The sequence below is a fragment of the Scomber japonicus genome, chromosome 9 (assembly GCF_027409825.1).
Source record: "Scomber japonicus isolate fScoJap1 chromosome 9, fScoJap1.pri, whole genome shotgun sequence".
In the NCBI taxonomy this organism is placed as follows: Eukaryota; Metazoa; Chordata; class Actinopteri; order Scombriformes; family Scombridae; genus Scomber; species Scomber japonicus.
The window spans coordinates 24,302,024-24,323,488 of record NC_070586.1 but is presented as its reverse complement, the minus strand read 5'-3'; the positions used below and the strand labels follow the sequence as shown (position 1 = coordinate 24,323,488).

At 38.2% G+C, this 21,465-nt stretch overlaps 1 protein-coding gene across 1 annotated transcript in view; it reads left to right on the top strand.

The window, feature by feature from the left end:
• Positions 1–16,601, top strand: part of LOC128364940 (EGF-like repeat and discoidin I-like domain-containing protein 3) — a 95,325-nt gene extending 78,724 nt beyond the window's left edge. Inside the window, exons 10-12 of the mRNA XM_053325556.1 lie at positions 7,868–7,962; positions 15,070–15,190; positions 16,557–16,601. Of these exons, the coding sequence (XP_053181531.1) occupies positions 7,868–7,962; positions 15,070–15,190; positions 16,557–16,601 (261 nt within the window). The remainder of the gene's footprint in view (positions 1–7,867; positions 7,963–15,069; positions 15,191–16,556) is intronic.
• The last annotated feature ends 4,864 nt before the right edge of the window (positions 16,602–21,465 follow it).

Genomic DNA, 21,465 nt, shown 5'->3' with positions numbered 1-21,465 from the left:
AAGATAAGCAACACTTCGTCTGCTTATTTGGATATTGCTGATTCCTAAAACTCAAGAAGCCAAGATCTAGCATAATGATGTATGTATGTGTGCATGGGTATGGGTGTATGTACTGTATCTATATGTGTATATATTTTATCTATTCCTTTTATTTAAGTATGATATGTGTGTGTGAGTGATGACCGAGGATGGAGCTGTTTTAAATGTTGTTGTATTGACCTCAATGTAATGACAATAAAGACAATTCAATACATTATACAAATTATACCATAAGCAAATAGTGGTCAGTGGTTGAAATCAGTCTGCATTACAGTATGGTGCAGTGAGACAATATAGTATTTACTGTATAATCTGTTGCAATGTTAATGTATGACTTGATTATAACTGTAAAAGAAGTGTAAATTAATTTGAAGGTGCCATACAAAAAAGTTTCAGGTTTGAATTATCATAAACTAATTCAACAGTTTGAATGTGTGAATATTGGTCACCCGGAATAACAGATAGCTGTGCATAATTTTTTTGTAAGTGGAAAAGTTTGCACAGATAATTGAAATCTGAGTATGTGTAAGATATAAAGATGCATACAGTATGTACTCGATTTCACGGCAGTTAGTTTACATGAAAGTGTCAGTTATGTCTGGCTTTCTCATAAAACAGACCCCAGTTTGTAGAGGGGTTTGTGGTAACTTCCACTGCCATTTAAGAATACAGTTTTCATAAAGAAGGCCTTTTATTACATTTGGCTTAATGTGATAGCTCTAAAGCTGAAATATCCAGATATAAATTTGTGCCCCTATCCTTATCCTTAGCCAGTGCCTAGGAATATTTTCCCATATCTCCAGTTCAAATTCCTTGCTTGAGGAATTTACACCAATGATTATCTCTGAACACGGGCCACTGCATTCTCAGCAAGAGTTTCACTCAAGTAATTTCAATGTTGAGCACTGGATGACTTCCAGAGAGATAGCAAATGGTTCCAGTGATATCTCAGCAACCTAGTATTATCATTATTATTATTATTATTATTATTATTATTATTATTATTGTTATTTTAAAATCTCATTTTCAGAAGCAACTCAATAGAGCACGGCAATTTTGTCCAGCTGCCCATGGATTTTAAAATGTCTTTAAACTAGATGCAAGCTTTTTTTATCACCGTCAATAGCTTTCCCTGTGTTGTTAATTCAGAGCAGAACCATGGATAGGTAGTCAATCCGAGTGTGTGTGTGTGTGTGTGAGAGTGCTCTGTATTAGAGGGCAGGCGTGTTTAGCGAGGCTTCTGAGAATGTCAATCAGTTTGTCCCTAGACGGAGCCAAGGGGCTGTTCAGATGTATGATACTTCAAGGTGTTTTCCCCCTTCAGTCAGCTGAAGCAGTCATTAATGCTAGAGGACACATTTGGCTGTTGGACCCCCGAGGCTCCTCCTGCCACACCACAATGCTTCACTTGGCAGGGATATACTGTGTGTGTGTGTGTGTGTGTGTGTGTGTGTGTGTGTGTGTGTGTGTGTGTGTGTGTGTGTGTGTGTGTGTGTGTGTGTGTGTGTGTGTGTGTGTGTGTGTGTGTGTGTGTGTGTGTGTGTGTGTGTGTGTGTGTGTGTCTGGGTGTCTGGGTGTTTGGTTCGGGCACAGTGGTGGAGGCTTGTAAGTATTCTTCTCAGCTCTTCCCTCCAGCTCCTGTGTGGCAGAGGCTGCAGGCAGTTAAGATCTAGATTGAGAGAGGAGGCTCTGTCAGAATACATATGTCGTCAAAGGGGGGCACAGTGGCGCACACCATATCCCTCTGCAAAACCCAAACTGTGCCTTGTTTGCCTTTTCTTAACACAGATCCCACATACCTGTGTACCACTCTTATAAATGAGACAAGTAGCAACAAAACCCATTGTTTAAACATAATTCAACCAAGATACATTCCATAATTAAACATACCGGCTCCGCTGCATCCCACTTGCACACTATTTCCACACCTGGGACACTACTTGGCCTAGTCCTGCGCCACTGCACTTTCCTGGGTGTCAATATTTACACAGTCAGTTGATGGGGGCAATCAAGTACAAAAGTAATTGATTTATGTGTAATACTGTTTCACTCGGGTGACACAGGGTTAATTAGCCATTAGAACCTTCAATCCCCTCCAGGTCAGAGAGTAACAGAACATTAGATAGCTGTGAGTACAACCATCTGTAGATTAGCCACTAATAAAGGCATATTTTATTTTTCACCAGTTTGGGATAATAGTGTTTTCAAAGAATTATCTAGATAATATATAGCAAGCCACTTAGGAAAAAAGGCTAGTTGTACATTTGTTTTTGATAGGATGTAAGTGCCACTTCACAGGGGGCAGGGCTCTCTTGACCTTTCACTGAAGATGCAGCTGAGATTTCAGCATGGCAGGTCTCAGGCAACATGAGGGCAAGGAGCAAAGAGATCTGAGTGACCTGCTCTCTTAACCTGTGCAGTGGGTTTAAATAATGGAGTTTGGGCAGTGTTGTATCTCCAGAGGCATACAAGGCCTCTTCTAGTAATGTGTACCCGTCACTCTACTAGCTTGCACAATCAATAATTGGGAGCAGAGTTGACTGCTGGGTCAGTCTGAAGACAAACAAAGAAATATATCCTTGTGACCCAACTATTGGATATTATACTTGGGGGGTGATTGACTGAAACGTACCACTTGCCACCTCCCACATTCTTGACAAGAAACTAAAATCTTAAGGGAAATAAAAAACACAGAGGATGCTTGTTTGTAAGTGACCAGAGAATGTATTTTCCCAGTGCTACTGCCACTCAGACTGGCTACAAGTCCGCTAGGCTAAATATTTTGTTGTTTTTTTCTTTTCTAAACTATCAACAGTACTGCCAGATTTTGTCAACAGAATTCAATATAGACTAACAGTTTATACTGAAACACAATTACATTTTTTCAGTGGCCACTGGTTGTCCATTAACACAAATACAACCACCTGCACTGGCTTTTCCATTATTCTCTTAATGCTACTGCTATCATTCCAGCTGGCCACAGGTTGAGCTCCAGCTACAGCAGCTGCCTCTTTTATACACTGCTGTACCTGGATTTTATTTTCTATTATTTGAATCTTCCCACATCCCACAAAATCTATTCCTTATTTTAGTTGCTCAATAAAACATAGTTACACCCATTCAGTTCCAGTGCAGTAAGATCACCATTTACAGCAGCCAGTCTGCCATGATTACTTTTCAACTAGCATGCATGTGAATCACCTGTCCACACTGCAGTAATAATAAAAATGAAAATGATTCACAGGAACTACATCATTTTAGCACATGTAGTAAAAAACAAGAGTTTAGATTAATGGTAACTTTGAAAGTAAAATATAATTTGAGTTAAAAAATATCATTGGGAAGTCACATTATAATAAGATGTAGAGTCTGTAGCAATGCTAGCAGTTCATCATCAGCATGTTAACTGTTAACATGTATAATGGTTACCATGTTCACTATGGTGGTTTAGCACGTTAGTGTGCAAATGAGTGTTAAAAAATAAAGTACAGCTGAGGATAACGGAGTGTCAGGTATTTGGGCATATACTAAACTATTGGAAAAATGTAGTGTTTGAACAGGTGATCAAAGTAGATTATGTTGAGGTATACCACACAGCAAAACTTTAACTTGCTGGTAGCAAGAACAGTCAGTCACCACAGTCAGTGGGATTAATCGTCTGGGGACCATGAACGTACACACACTACCTCACAGCAGTCTATTGAATAGTTGTCAGGACAAGCTTGTGTGCCTTACAGTACAGTACATACTTGGCAGCAAACTCTGTCTCTCACAAATGCTGTGGCAAATGACAGAAGATGGCAGCATGTTACATACTGCTGACTGAGCTGAAGGTCATGCATTATTTACAGAAAAGTACCTTTATATATGTTTAATTGCCAAACTAAAGTCCAGTGAGTGGAAATGACTGCACTATTCTCTCTCCCGTTTGTATGTGCTTGAATTATTTTACACATACAAAGCTGTTTGCCAATATGCTGTTTTTGAGGATATGTTCATCACATTGCTCATCTCTTTTCTATCTTTTCTTTCTGACATTGTTTGTCCTTTTATTGTGATTCCTCACATGTCCTGTTTCAGACACTTTATTTTACTGACATTGCCTCTGACACTCTGCAGGTCCCCAGACAGTGGAGGAGAGATTCTTGTCATATTTCAATCAGCTGCTGCTTTTATGGCCCTCCTGGCCTGTCTTTTATAGTGTGCTATCATGCACCCTTCTTGTCACAATTCAGTTGTGGCAACTCTCCTGGAAGTGACACATCTCTTGCTTCCCAATGTCAAACGCTGCATCTCTAAAATACAATAAAAAAGTAGAAAGAGCAGGTCAGCACCCAACGGTTTTAGAAACTGGTCGAATTTTAGGTTCTATGTTGACTGACTTCCTTTACTCAAGGTTTCTTATGTTGCCAATAAATGTGAGTGGTGTGCACTTTAATAAATTGTTGCAAAATTGGGAGAGCAGACACACTGCTTTGTTGGCTGTAACCACCACTTCACCACTGTGATACTCAAGGTCATACTGTTGTAATACCTTCTACAGATGTTTCTAAACTTACAAATCGTAATTTAGAAATGGGTAAAGATGAATGTTTTTTTAATAGTGAGTAAAGGAGACAACACACAACACAGCAGGAGAAAAGTGAGACTGGCTGATACCATAAACTCTAAACTGAAGTTGTACAATTATTAAGTCAAGTTGTCGATTTAACAATTCACAATACAGAGAGCAATAACATGACAATGACATTATCACCTTCAGATTCACCTGAAACTCAGAGTAGGCTATGGTCTATTTATTACACATTCATGCTAAAATGATCTTTTCACATTATACAGGGAAGTGATTTTCAAATACTGAGCAACATTAAACACTCATTAGTTTCTAAATAACTTTAATTGTGGTTATAATTTTATAGGAAGAAAACATGACATATAGAGAAATAGGAGAAAAGAGTTGAGATGACGGAGGGCAGAGAGCCATGTGATGTTGTGCTATTTGCTTGTCTGCACATGTAGACCCTGTCTGACTTCAGCCTAAGCTCCAATAGCTACACTATAGATGAGAAAGACAGGGGAGAGAATGGGGTTCACTGTAGGAGGAAAATGATGAAAAAGAATGTAGGATGAAAAGGTGGCCTGCACTCGTTTATATTAGACATGTGAAATAAGGAAAGCGATGAAAGAGTGCAGCTGAATCATAATTTCAGTTTCAGTCACTGGAAAAGACACTGGAAATGACAGAGAACAACAGGACCAAACATGCGCTGAATAAAGTATTACAAGTCATATGAATAGAAACAAACGCACACATACAGTACTAAGGAGAAGGGGTAGAGGTTTGATAACTCTCAACATCATTTCGTATTATTTTGGGGTAATTATGTCTCATATATCCAGCTGCCATACCATATATTTTATACTACATCTTACATGAGTACTCAATACTTATTGAGACCCATTATGTGTTTCAATAAGATTTGTTTTATAACAGTTTATTTTTACAATAACCAAAGTGTCATTAGGTTCAAAATAAAATTGAATTTCCAGTCATATTATTTTAGGTTGCTAACTACATCAAGCTGAAGTGGCCTCAGTGGAGCATGTTACCCTTAATCCTATATACTGGGGTACCTGCAGACCCCAGAGGTATACTTTTTGTCTCACTGGTCCATTATTCTATCATTCCACTTTTTCATGACTTGGCCAATCAATTTGTTCCTAATAACTTCATATCATTGTTTTCTGTTTCTGTTTTAATTAGTGCTTTTAAAAATAGCAATGCATTGCATTGGAGTCCTGGGGGACCCTAGTCTAAGGTATAAAATTCCGCCTCTGCAGTTTTAATAGATGGAACTATTTATTGAGTTAATGTTTGCAATGAGTCCTAATTTGAAGTATCACACACTACTGGGGGGAGGGGGGAGTCTGAACTCAGTCATTTTGAAGGTGGTCAGACGTGTGGGCTGTTACACCTGTAAGCAAACAGTCATCTCACATCTTCCTGGAGTAGGCTACATTATATTCAATGTAGCAAAGTGAGAAGTTAATCCACTAGAGGGCAGCAAAAATTAGACTTTCAGAGGGTGTTAAGTTACTCTTCGAATACAAGAATATTATTTGTGCAAACTGACTTAATGCCTGGTTCCATTTTAAAGTTGGATTCAGTGATATGGTAAACGAAGTCTTTATAGGATATTCTAGCTGTCTCTGGACAGGTTCGAAAAATACTTAATTTCATTGCCTGGGTCATTTGGAAATCAGTATGCCTGTAAATGTTATGTAATCCCATTTGTATAACCAATTATGTTGACACACTAAATATAATTCAGACCAATTCCTATTGTCAATCCTATCATCTTGTTTCTTATCAGCATTTTCTTGATTAATTACTTCCAGTTGGCGGGATGTATACCCTATAAGAGGCACTCCCCCTGAAATCTCCTCTTGGAATCAAACACCAGCCACTGTATACTCAAAATATGGCAAAAAAGTGAATTGTCACTAAATATGAATAGTCTAATCTTAAAAGCTCTTCTCCTTTTCTATCTTAGGATATATACATACACACACACATCTTCAACTTAACCTTTATGTGGTACGGGTGCAAGTGTACTTGTCACAATGAAACCTGCAAGATCATGATTGCATAAACGCCTATGAATATTTGAAAAAGAATTGGAAGCTTTACTTTAGAAAAGGTCAGGCCTCGTCTCATGCACCTGTTTGGATGTGGCTCACTGATTTTCCATTCCGCACAACACTGAATCCCATTACATCCAAATTACACAGGCACAATCATGTCTGTTTAATTGAAATGATCATATCCTTCAATGGAGCATTCCCTGTAGCTACATTTCTTCCTAATATACTTAATTCTACTGTCTATTAACCACACACAAAGGCAGATCTTGCAGTAAGAGCTTGCATCACAGTGTGGCACTTATGTTTGTTTGTATGTAGTAATCAGTTAACTCTAAGACTTTAAATATCTTGTAGCTACAGTTGAATTGGTACAAAAGGACAGCATACAATGACATGTGTCTGCTGACCAGAGTAATGTTTAGCTTGAAGTAAAATAAATTGGGTTTTCAACAGGATGTCCTAGTGGCTACATGACAAGCCAATACTAGAAAGGTTTGACAGAACAATTTCTGGCAGCAACCAAAGCCTTTTCTTTATCGTCAAGGTGAAAAACCAAGACAACACAACTGAAAGAAAACAAGAGCAACAAGCATAAGGACACGTAACTGAAAATGCCTGTTACTAATTGTGAAGGTGGGATTTCCAGCTGTGCCACTCTAACAATGCACAATTTTCCACGGGGGTAACTGGTGATGTACTCACGTGTGTCATATAAAAGAAAAATGACAAGAATAGGTTTGAGTTGAGACAATGCGCTGTTATTGGCAGAGTGTGAATTGACATCTTGATTGGATTGCACTTTATTCGGTACCTGTTCAGGCATGAGGCCTCCGATGTAATAGGCTGGAAAAGTGAGACGATGTTCTCCACCTTTTTAATAGACAGCCGTGAGACAATGACGTGTTTGATTTTTTCGCTGAATATATTTCCTGCAAAATGTTGAATTCAAAAGTACGCTGTGGTGTTTTCAGATCTTGAATTTGATTGTCATTCTTCAACTCTTAAAAGCCTCATAATAGTGCTGAAGCTAAAAAAAAACTCTTTTATGTGGTGGTTTGTTTTTGAAAGGAAAACACCATCATGCAGACGAAATCTTCACTACAGTTCTCGTTTTTGATATATATGGAATCCGTATCATAAAGTTGCCAAAATAATAATGCTCTTTGGTGCTGTTTTTTCGTAGGTATTCCAAGGCAACTTTGACAACGACACGCACAGAAAGAATGTGATAGATCCACCCATCTACGCTCGGCTCATCCGGATCCTTCCCTGGTCATGGTATGGCAGGATCACTTTGCGTGCAGAAGTACTTGGATGCACAGAGGAAGAATGAAGCCCTTTCCTCCATCTTTCTGCCCCTGCCCCCTCCCCCGCCCCCCCCACCCTCTCCGTCCCTTGGCATACTGGAGGATCTCTGCCAGTACTTCAAAAATAAACTGTGCAACCTGTAAAAAGAAATTGATTTCCAATGGATTTTTCAAGAATAAGTGTTTGGTTGTGGTGGGTTGCTGTTTGTTCTTTTGTACAATGATTTAAAACCTGCCCTTGTTCCACTTTTGTCTTTTCATTTACTCTTTAAAAGCGATACGTGTCTTTTTATTCTCCTCGAGATTTACCATCCTGTTTGGAATGAACTTCTGTAATATATATGGGAGGGGTGGGATTTGGGGAGTTGGGGAGATCGGAAAGGGGGGTGTCACTGTGGTTTTAACTTGTTGCCATGGAAGCTATTGTACAGTGTCACTTTTTAACAAAGATGTGAATTCTGTCTGCCGTGCTTCATTGGACATGATTAACCAATTTCATTCCATAACTAAACTGTCTAAAAATACTATGTAGAAATCTGATGTTATCACACTATCGATTATATTTTTACTTTGACAACTACACTTCCTTAAGCCATGCTTTTACCTTGACGGACACTGGCATTACTACATCAATCAAAACACTATTAATGCTCTTGTATTATATGTAAAAGACTAAAGAAACTGCATGGTGCGTGAATTATAAATGTATATTATGACAAATCATTTAAAACCTGCTGCCCTGAGAGCAATGGCTTTGATTTAGGGACCTATTTTTATGTGCATTTTTAAATAGTTCTGAAACATTACAACACACTGCAAAAGCTTACTGAAGATGACTGATATGTGAGACGATAAACAAACACTGCAGTTAAAAGTGATACTGAGACTCATACAGGCTGTCTCTAGTTGAAATGTCTTAATGCTCTCATAAGGAGTTTCCATTTTCGTTTAATTTGTATCTATTTGATTTTCTGTATACTTTTTCTAAGATGTTTGGATTATTGTTTGTGCTTGTTCATTTTTTAAATATATTTATTTAGATTGATCTGTCTCAGCTGTCAGACTCATAAAATCTGTGTTTAATGTCCTCTTGTTGTCTTGGAGATCTAAGTTGAATCAATTAAAAAGCTCAGGATAGATTTCATTGATAACAACCCACACATGTAATTTTTGGCCACCTATTTAAGATATCTTTATCATTATTATAACAAAATGTCAAATGAGTCAGAGCAGTTATTTAATTCATTGGCATTCATGCATAATTGGAATATTAAAAGCAGTCTTCTATTTTCTGTGAATCCTTTGATATGATATATGATAAACGCTAATTAATTTCTTTATTTTCAAAAGAGAGTAAATGCCCAAGATAAATTATATATTAATATATGTTATCTCAAATCTGTAGTGATGATGGACCACAGTAAAAGTACAGCACTCCAAATTAAACATGGACAGTGTGTTTATTCCAGGGGGATTAATCTTTATTATTATTATACTGTATAGCAATGAAACATTTAAGATGTAGATGTTTTCTCATGACACGACGGCAGTGCTCTGCATGTTCAAGTGCTTTCAGGGTGCTCAAAGTATTTAGATACATTAATGTTAGAGGGGATAAATATATGCCGGTGTTCCAATCAGAAAACTGTTTATGCAATTTTCACTGTATGGGCTCTGCAACTGGCTGCAGTAAATGAATACCAATGCTTGGTTGGTTAGAAAATGGAAGTAAACATATAGCTGAGGTATTGCAGCAGCGTCAAACTTTTACAGTCCGTTCAACACGGATTGAAAATAGGATCGGATTACTCTTGTAATTTCCACTCTTGACTAATTTTCCCAAAGCTCTCATGTGCTACAATAAGTGCTGAATAGAAGTGTGTCTACTTTTAGGCTCCCTATGTGAATTAAAGACGTGTTAGCTTTCAGTCACTTAACTGACCAATCTTTCAGTATTGTAGAAATGCAATACATCTGTTGTGTGATTATAGCACAGCCTGAAAGAGGAAAAATTGTTATGCTTCAGCCTTTCCAAATAATATCAGTTCCCTGAATAGATAGAAAATACAAGAGTGCCACTGTTATTTCATTCACTTTATTTTTCATGAATAAAACTTCTTTGGAAACACAACTTTATGGATTTAATTTTACACCTAAAATAACAAAAAGAACAGCAAAAAAAATGGAGGAGAAAAAAAACGAGAAATTTGTCACCACCCAATGTTTTGGAGCTTACTTTATATTGCTGTATGCCAGGACATTTGAAGCTGTCCTACCTTTACCATGGATGTTGTTGTAGTTGACAAGTAACTGTATGAAGTCTGAAAACAAAACTTAACCATTTGGATCGTTATCTGGATAACAAATAGCCAAATGTATTCTGGCGTTCTACATTATGATATAGTATGATGAAATATACTATAATGGCCGTGATGTGTCTAAAGATAGGAAGATCTTGGAGACTTTGCTTGTATTATGTTGCCAAACTCAAAAAACTGTACTTCAATGTAAGTCCCACTAAGAGACTTTGCTATAGATTACCAATATGTGAAAATTGTTATTGATGTGAATCAGTGACTGTCATGCTTTAGGTTCATAGACTCAGAATAAGCATAAACTAATTATTCCTCACAGATTAATTGTATTGAACATTTTCCATTTGACTTCAATTGTTTATTGCCAAATACCTTCATCATGGCCAGGGTCTGCTCTGATTGATCTTTGTAGTTGGCTGCCTGTGAGCACTGCTGCAGAGCTTTAAGGGAAGTTTGCATGATGTGAGTTTGAACTGTACAGTATAACAAAGATGTCCACAGGCACATTATGTTTTTTGTATATCATAAAGATCTAATACCCTTTACTTTGTACTCACCTTTGATTGTCTTGTGCATTGTAAAACTTCATTTCACGGGTTAAAAAGGGGGAGCAAAGTGGGAACTCATCCTGTCTTTGTATTTCTGCGTCCGCTGTTCACATTTTACATGCTCAGAATGAGTGTCAATCACTATCTAGAAAAAGTACCTATTATAATGCTGGTTAGGTTTAAGCCGGCAGAGGAGAGCGAGAAACTGTGTACAGGCAAAAAAGATGATGCTTCAAACAAAAAGCTCTTTCAGTTTGACAAATAAAAACATATCTGTGAAAAGGATGTGACAGCAGTGTTTTCTTTAAGTGTCTGATCACTCATTCTCTTAATCCCTTCAAATGATGAATCTTTATACAGGAGTCTTTGTTTATTCTTTTTGATAAGTTGGTTTATTGAGGTCCCTGCCTCAACAACTGTCACTCATCTTGATGAGCTGAGAAGACCACCTACGGTAGCCTGAAGCTGACATATCAGGCATTCGAAGTGTGACTGCAAGTGTTGAAGTTACAGTTACAGATGAGTCATTAAAGGAATAGTTCGACATTTGGGGGAATATGCTTATGTGCTTTGTTGCAAAGTGTTCGATGTGAAGATTGATACCCACTAAGATCTGTTTCAAAATGTAGACTACCTGGAGCCAGCAGCCAGTTAGATTAACTCAGCATAGAAACCAGAATCAGAATCAGCTGTAGTTTCCAGTGGTGCTCAAGGTACTCATACAATGTACGAAAATATACACATTGAAGACATACAGTTAAACAAGTGTAACAGTCATAAACAGCTATTATGTGCAGGAAAGTAGGTGGAAAAAAAAGAATAAATATATATAAAAATGTAGAAATCACACACACAGAGAACAATAGACAGCAACATGCATGCAGTGTCTAGCCTACAGGGGGGTTCCACTAACCTTGAGTACAAAGGTATAAATATCTGTGACTGTGAACACGTCATTTATCTTGGCCTTGAAGAAATACAGCAACCAAAGTGTAAAATTAACAATTTGTGGTTTTGAGGGTGCTATGTACAACCTGCCCGAGGAAATAAGGCTCACAGATTCAGTACCTTCTTTCAAATCACTTCTCAAAATTCATTTCTACAGACTAGCTTTTATGTGATGTCATTTGTTTGTTTGTTTGTTTTGTTTATTGCTACTGTCTTTTATTTAATCTTGTTTTTACTTTGTCTTATTTATTTTTATATATTTTTATATTCTCATTATCTCCTTACAGTATTCCATTGTCCTCTACCTTCATCTAGTCAATGTCAGTCTTGTTACTGCTCTCTGTGTTGTGTGTCTTGTTTTTTATTAATGCTTTTGCCTTAGCACTTTGTTAACTCTGTTTTTAAAAGGTGCTATATAAATAAAGTTATTATTATATTATTATTATTATTATTATCATGTGTTGGCTGGGACCAGTTGCCAGGCAACCAGCAGAGACTCCAATAAGTTACTGGTCACTATAAGCTCACCAGGTGCTTGCGTCAGACTTTCTCAAATTGTTAAATGATTCATTTACATTACACATGAACATTGCAGTAATTCTGTGTGTAAAATAAAGTCAGAATTAAAATAAATAAAATAAAATAAAAAATTAGATCACTGTCCTCTTTTTTTTCTGTCTGCTTCTTCTACTGTGCTGTTTTAAGTCTCAGTATTATGTGGTAACACAACAATAAGATCAAAATGAAATGAATGTGTCTAAATTGAAACTGGTTATGATAGTTTATAGGACTGTAACAACGAATTGATAAAACGAAAAAAAATCGATTATTAAAAGTGTTGGCAACGAATGTCATTATCTATTCATTGTGTCGTGCAATTAGCATCACTCGCTATGCCACAGAGCAGTTTACTTCACCTGCAGATGGAGCCGAGCGGAGCCGGTATCGGGAGAGGCAGAGAAAATGGTCCAACTGAAATATTCGAAACTGTGGGAGCACTTTATGCTACATAAAACTAGTAAATGTGTGCAGCATGTTGCCGGGGGCAGCACAGAAGGATATAGTTTGTGCACTTTTTTGCAGTACCAACTTGAAATAATGTTCTGTCTGGAGTGGAAATGAATTTGTTTTTATCCTATTCATCTATTTATCAAAAAAATGATCAACCGATGAATTAGTTAGTTAGTTGGTTAGTTGCAGCCCTGTTCCTTTCAACTATATTTTTTGCTCTGCATTATAATATTTCACTTTGAATTTCAACATTGCACATGCTCACTCCACAACTAACAGTGCAGCTGCCACCATGAGTTGGAGTGTGACAGATAGAGTGGTGGCATGCATCATTAAAGGGGACATTTTTTTAAAATTGGCCAGGCAATAAAAAAAATTCAGATCCTGATACAAATACAAATATATATATATATATAATATACACAGCCTGGCCAAAAAAACCCACACTCTAATATTTCGTTAGAATAGAATAATAGAATAGATCTTTATTGTCATTGTCACAAGTACAACGACATTTTAACCACTTAACATACGCCCCTGTTTTTTATGCTGTTAGCCTAAACGACATGCCCAAGTTGTGAGCAGCACAGATCCCACATAGTTTGAGACTCAGAGATGTGTCTGGTATCATTGGAAAGGAAACACTCTCAGGATTCTTGTAAAAGTGTCTGTGTGATTCTGTGACTTACTGACAAAGAGTGGCAGAGGTTAGAATAATGGGGTTGTTTACTCGCCCATAGGTTTGCCTTTACAATGACATGTGTACAGACATTCAGGGACCTCTCAGCGAGATATAGACACAATGAGGCCACAGCCACAGGTCTTGGCTTCATGCAGTCCAAATTTAAAGTCAAAAGACCAAAAGATGAATTTTTCAGAGTTATTTTTCAACAGGTAGCCTATGTCCATGCGTTTTCCTCAGGTCCTTTTTGGAGACTCCAAATGGACACTTGGTTACCAAAGCTGTATAACCGCAGTCAAACACCTATAACTTCACAACCCCTTTGCCTACAATCAAAATCTTGGTCTCTAATGAAAGCTGACGCCATATTATTATTATTATTATTATTATTATTATTATTATTACATATAACCATATTTGTTTTGTTTGGCCATATCTGTCTATCTATCCATCAGTTTATTTTGGTATAAGTCATATGTTAAGTCGAAGAAGAACCAACCGTGTACCAAAATGCCGTGTGCGTAATGATATATGGTTCAACTCTTTTACGCACAGGGCGCACGCCGGTTACGCTTGGAGTTTATTTATGGACAGGCAAACTGATAGTTTAGTGTCATACACCGTTGGAAACCTCAGTCTATTGGCTAAAAGGTTATCAACTTCATTTCACCGAATATTTCCATAGGCTAAAACAGCAGTCAATCAAAGCCATGTCGTCATTGTTGTCGGTCACATGTCCTCATTGGCTTTGGAGACATGTACTGCCTAATCCTAAACACCGATTGGCTTGTGTGTGGTGTCGTCAGAAGCAGGAGAGGCAACGTATATGGTTTGTTGTTTGTGTTATTACATTACGTGTTGGACTAAATACATGGACATATTGAGGAAAGTATTCCGGTTTTATGGAAACGGATTTCATATTTCACAAGAATGGATACTTGGCGAGCTGTACAGAAAGTCCTGTGTCATAAGATGATCGTTGTGGATAAAAGGAAGACTTTGAAGGTATGTAGCATTATAGCTTTTCTCACTTAGCAGTGGCTAGCCAAGCTAATCGCTAATACTATTACGACTGTGAGCAACCATATGAGTCGTGAGTGGTCTTGAATGAATCAGGACAATCTTAGCTTTCTAACAATGTACGGCATGAGTATATATGTTTAAGGGTTGGTGTTTAAAACATTCAGAAGAACGTGTCGCTACCTCTTAACATCCGTCACGTTCCGTAGACGGAACAGCGTACGTTAAGAGGTTAAAGTGCTCACCAGTCAGTGCATCATTCATAAAAAAAAGAAAGAAAGAGATAATCAATAAATACTATACATAAAAACAGCCCAAGTATACCCACATACGGTTACATCCTGTCATTGCACAGCCCTATTTCAGTCAGCTATAAACAATGTTAATTAGCAGTGTTGAGTGTAGTAATAGCTGTAGGATAAAAGCTGTATTTGAATCTGTTTGTCCTTGTTTTAACTGATCTGAATTGTCTGCCTGATGGCAACAGTTCAAACAGAGAGTGTCCAGGGTGAGAAGAGTACTTTATAATGTTCTGCGCTTTTTTGATGCAACAGGAACTGTGTAGTTCTTCCAGTGTGGGAGAGGGCAGCCGGCGATCTTTTGGGCCGTGTTGATGACCCTCTGGAGTGCTTTCCTCTGAGCCACTGTGCAGCTGGTGTACCATATGCAGATCCAGTAAGTTAGTATGCTCTTGATGGAGGCTCGGTAGAAGGACACCAGCAGTTTCTGTGTGATGTTATTCTTCCTGAGTGTTCTCAGTCATTGGACCGCCTTTAGCTTTGATTACGACACGCATTCACTGTGGCATTGTTTTGATAGACTTCTGCAATGTCAATAGATTTATTTCCACTCAGTGTGGCATTAATTTTCACCAAGATCTTGTATTGATGATTGGAGAGTCGGATCACTGCGCAAAGCCTTCTCCAGCACATCCCAAAGATTCTCAATGGGGTTAAGGTCTGGACTCTGTGGTGGACAATCCATGTGTGAAAATGTTGTCTCATGCTCCCTGAAGCACTCTTTCACAAATTTAAATCAAATATTCTATATCTATTCTACATACAAATAAGTAGCTTTATATTTTCATTCGAATTAAGATCTTCTTAGTAAAGCAGTCTGCTGGCTTTGCCCTGCTTGGCCCTGTACTCCATCAAGCTTGGCTCAGTGTCAACATGATTTTACCACATTAAGTTGCTTTCATCGATTTTCTTTGTCCTGCCATGGCCAGTCTCTGTGTGTCTCAGGTGAGTTCTCTTAGTTGTCACAGGGGATCAAAGTGTGACTTGCAGGACAGACACAGTGGTGGCACCTGAAATGTCCAGTAATGATTGTGTTATCAAAGTGTTGTTGCTGTTGGAGATAATTGCCTCGTAACTCAGGTGAGTGAGGCTTCTCTGCAATTAAAAGCAGAAGACAATTGGTTTAGTCTGGTTGTCCTTTCCACTAAAGCTCGATCAGTAAAGATTACATTCAAAGAGAGCTTGACCTCTTTTTTGGTGGTCTTTGAGGAAGATTGTTCCCTCTTTAAATGAATGTCTCCTATGTGGTATTTTACTACACAACACAAAGCTTTTCCTTATACATTTCCTGTCTAGCAAAGGCCTTTTGAATGAAAGTGATTTACTCTTGCTGTCAAATGAAATGAGTTCAGAACTTATGGTGCCATTTCATAAGCAAGGTACCGTTATTACTGCCAACTGCAATGTTGTCAAAGTATAAAAATGAAGTTTCATGTTTGTTTAATCTGTGCATTTATCTTGATTCAAGAAGCTGCTGTTTTCATTTGAGAAGTGCTTTGTGACATAAAGCAGCATCACATCGTTTGCCATTTTTAATATTTCTGCAAAGACGTTTCTGTTTTTCTTGACCTTTCTTTTCAATTTGACTTCTTCTATCTTTTGTCATGCAAGGAGCATAATTCTATTACCACGATCAAAAGGCAAGTCAAATTTATTCTGATGATCCACTGATTAAATTGAGCTTTGCAAACTGATTCAAAGACTCACCAGACTAAAGCTTCTCTGCACTGTGTAAACCTCAGGTGGAAGGAGGCTATGACACGTTCATTTACAAAATAGACCTCTAAGAAATTATATTTTTTACTAATTAATGTATGTTATTTCCTTAAAACTTCACAAAGACACTAAGACACAGAATGTATGTGAAGAGTGAGTCAGTTTCAGTAAACGTTTTTTTTTTATTGGCACTGATGAATACATAACCATGATACTGCTGACCAGGCAGATCAATTAAATTAATTATAAGCATTATTAAAAGTGTAGTGGTTCTAATTTGACTTGCACCAAACTCCATTAAAAGAAATTCTGCTCAAATGGTGCGCAGTGGCATCATCAAACTTAATAACATAAAATATGTACAAGGTCTTGCCGGAATCCATTTCAAACACTTTTCTTTTCCCTATGAATCCTTAAAAGTTTCAAGTGTGACGCTGCAGAGCCCAAGAGCCCTCGCATTTTTTCATACTAAAGATATTAAGAGTAGCATATAATGATTCAAAAAAGGCCAGAGTGAAAGAATAAGTAAGAGGAATAAAATGCTCACAGAAGAATGTAATCTGGATTCTCCCTGACTGCCCGTCTATGGTAGCCTATGAGCAGAGCTATTTGTAGAAACATGTAGAGATTAGAGGTTGTTCCCATCAGTAGTGTGTCCACCCTTATGCTGTAAAACATTACATTATCAAGTGAGCTGAAATGGCAGGGCTTGGATCACATTAAATGCACTCCTGCTGTTCCCATGTGTAACTGAGTGACAGGGCCGTAACAGGATTGACCAAAGAGGCCAAAGGAAAAAGTGTAGCAGGAGCTGGAGGGTGGAGAAAAAGCTCAAATGTAGAAATTCTTATTTTAAATTAAAGACAGAAGATGAATACTTGCTATAAGTCAGACTACAAAAGTAAAACATATCTTAACTGTATCCTAATTTAGTAGTGAGATGGCCATTTTAGCACCATTCAGTTTTATGACGTATATCCTATATTATGTATCAGTTGATTGGTGTGCTGGACTGACTGCACATACACTAGTCCTGCACTGCGATAGAAAGGGTTATTGAAAAATCCTTTATATGTTGTGTCATCTGTGTCAATGCATGTTGCGATACTTTATGCATCAGTATTTAATACCACTAAGACAAAATCCTGTAAATTCAGTTAAAAGGATAAATAATACATGATGGATAACATTACGCTTATTGAAGGTTAGACTGATGTTGTATTGACATGAATCCGGGCAAGGGACACGAATACTGTTTGGACCATAGGCACAAACAACAGTCAGGATCCGTCCCCCCACCCGAAGGCGGAGGGAGGCTACCCTCTCGTCTACTGGGGTAAACTTCAACATACAGGCACCAAGCCGGGGGGCAATAAGTATTGCCACCCCTGCCTCTCACCAGAGGCAACTCCAGAGTGGACGAGAGTCCAACCCCTCTCGAGAAGACTGGTTCCAGAGCCCTTGCTATGCGTCGAGGTGAGGCCGACTATATCTAGCCTGAACTTCTCAACCTCGTGCACCAGTTCAGGCTCCTCCCCCACCAGAGAGGTGACGTTCCATGTCCCTAGAGCTAGCTTCTGCAGCCAAGGGTCGGACCGGCAAGGTCCCCGCCTTCGGCTGCCGCCCAGCTCACAATGCACCTGACCCCTTTGGCCCCTCCCACTGGTGGTGAGTCTGTGGGAGCAGCGTCCCATGTCCCCTCTTCGGGCTGTGCCCGGCCAGGCCCCATGGGCGAAGGCCCGGCCACCAGGCGCTCGCCCCCGACCCCCACCCCCAGGCCTGACTCCAGGGGGGGGGGGCCCCGGTGACCCGCGTCCGGGCAAGGGACACGAAAAGCCATTTATCTTTTTCGTCATTAGGGTCTTACAGGAAGCTTACTGATGAATTTAATGAAACAAGTGTCATGCTGGAGGAACATGTAAAGCAAGCCAAGAGATTATTCATAATTAAGTTATCAACCCAAAAGTTGTTCTTATGAATATCTTACTGCTGATGTATAGAGTATTAGAGGTGATTTGTTAACCATTAACAAAACAATTGGTCACAACCCAAACCATTTATAAAGGAAAGCTTATTAAAGAGAGGTACCATCATAAATGATCACATGAGGAATGTAAACCACTGAATCACTTTGGTTAAAAAACAGTCTTCATGGTAAAGAATACTAACTTTGCAACTAGTGTTTAAGTAAGATGTACACCTCTCCTTTCTGACTCTTTCTGACTCTTTCTTAAATGATGTATTATTCACACAAACAACCAGAGCTGTGTTATTTTGTGAGGATAAAGGGAAATCTCATTTGTTTGATATGATATGTCTTTTCTGCCAGTAGAATGAGCTCTCTTACTACAGATGGCAAACTATGCTTTCCTCACCATGGGACAAATCTTAACCATAACGTCCATTCAGTAATGATCTTAAATGGTTTTGACGTGTGGTTTTTTGGGGTTTTTAAATAAAAAAACACTGTAACAACAAATTCGGTCATGCTTCAGTCTGAGCATTTTATAACTAGAACATTAGAGCTCCAACCAGTGTTAGAGCTATATTTAGTGTCACTTATCATATCTCTCTTGTTATTTTGTTTGTTTAGTCTTTGGGGAGTTTTTTTTTGGCAGAACTGGGCCATTCTTCTGTGCACTGTTCACCCCTCTAATGAAAATGATGCAAATGTTATTTTGGTTTCAGTTATTGTACCTGTGGAACATTCAATTGGGACAGTAACCACAAAAAAAGATTCAGAAAACATTGAGATAACTCTCGTCAATTGTTATTGAGGTCGTCTTGAATGCCCTATTACATATGTGTTCTGCTGCAGAAGTGTGCACCACAGGAATTATATATGAACAAATGAACACATGAACAAAAACCTAACCTGGGCACAGTAAACATCACAAGGGCATCTTGGGAAGAATCTGTACTCTGTAAGTCAGGCCAGTTTATGTATTATTTTATACAACCTTTCCATGGAGGTACATGTCTGTAAGCCAATTTAGACTACATGGTTCCCCTGATGTCCCCTAGATAAGTCATTATTTCACAGTGTGACAACATGTGGTATCTGCTCCCAAGAAAAACCTTCTGAAAGGTCAATGCCAAGCTGTTCAGCATTAGTTATTTTTATGAAACTACAGTTTAACAAATCATGCCTAATCATATTAAAACACAGTCTGAGTAAACACACACTTTAAACTAGATTCTTGATATATTTGCAAGACTTCATCTACATAGCGAACAAGGATATTACTAGTGACCTGTCTGATTCAAATGAAAGCTGCACTAATGAATATCACAATGGACGGTTAACAATGTGTCATATCAAAAAGGTCATTCATAGTAGCGAACCCACGGAGAAATCAGCAGACTCTGTACTTTCTCCTCCTCAGACTGTTTTAGTGTATTTCACATTTACTGTCTTGGTGAACTCTCAGAGCTCTCAACTATTGTTTCAGCTGTGACACGCAAGCTGGTGAACATAGGGGAGCATTTAGCAGCTAAAGAGCACAAATATTTCTTCCAAGTGTTGATTGAGACAAAAGCAGAGCTAAGAAAAGAGTAGATACTTGATCTTCTTCCATGAGTGCTAATTCTCCTCCATGTCAGCTGGACTGTTTGCTAATAATCCATTTTATTATTTCATATTATTTTTAGATGTAGGATTGATGGTGGTGGTAATACTACTATTAGCAGTAGTGTTAGCAGTATTAGTAATACTATCTAGGAGTTAATACTAATACTAGGAGTTATGAATGAATACACACTTTACATCGATATATTAATAATAATAATACATTTTATTTAAAGTAGCCTTTCTTGGCACTTAAGGACACCGTACAGAATTATTGAAATTAAAAACACATGGACACATGATGAAATAACATCATCACAGCAGGAAACAAAGGATGTTTTGTGTTTCTGGATTTGGACCAGTCCAAGTTATTATTAATAAATCGTAGCTATGAAATGATTTAAATGTTACATTTTATTCCTCTGTATGTATTTAAATGCTGAGCCTTATGTATCTCTAGTTATGCAGCCACAGAATGCGCACGGTTAATGAGAAAAAGTATTACACAATACAGTAGAGGATCCCAGTGATTGAATTGAAATATAATGAAAGAAGCAGATGAGAAAATTGAATAAGAGACTGAAATTACTTTTTAACAGTTTAAACTTGAACAGCAGCTTCCCATATTCTCCTACATTTTCACTTAATGGGACTTTCAAAAGATAAGGAACATTTAATATTGCATTGCACTGGCTTTAAAACTGCAATGTCTTAAGCTCTTTGGTAGGTACTAGTTTCACGTGCCTCTGAGTACACTCTACTTTGTAAAGTTGAGAACTCTGCATTTAAGAAAATCTTTGCGGTACTAACTGCATTATAACCAGCACACATTGGAAAAGAGACAGAAACCAACGTGACAATCGAAGGTTTGTGACGGAGATGACGGGGGAGTAACAGAGGTGAAGAAAAGGAAGAGGAAGAAGCAGTTTCTCTTTCATGACAGAATGAGATAGATGAGAGATGTCTGGGGATGTGGTCCTTGTCCCTCAGTGATGTGACTGTCTGATGAAGGTGACAAGAACTTTGCTGCAGAATCTATGAAAGATACATGAGCTGAGCTCTGGTGGACCTGCGGTCCATGTCAAGAGGAATGTGAGAGTCAGGGCCTGCGACAGTCATCTCTTTAACCACTTTCACAAAACCTGAGCAGAAATATGGTCTAAACTGCTCGGTAGTGTAGACTTAAAGCTTTGTGAACTAAGGGCAAATCGTCCTTGGAGTTCCAGGCAAAGTGCAGGTTTAGCATTTCAAACTGTTTTGTCCACATACTATATTTCAATTTTTACAGCCAAATCCAAATTAAATGATAAACTAACATACAAGATTAACAACATTGAAGATAATCATGGTGGGCATGTGATGGTTGC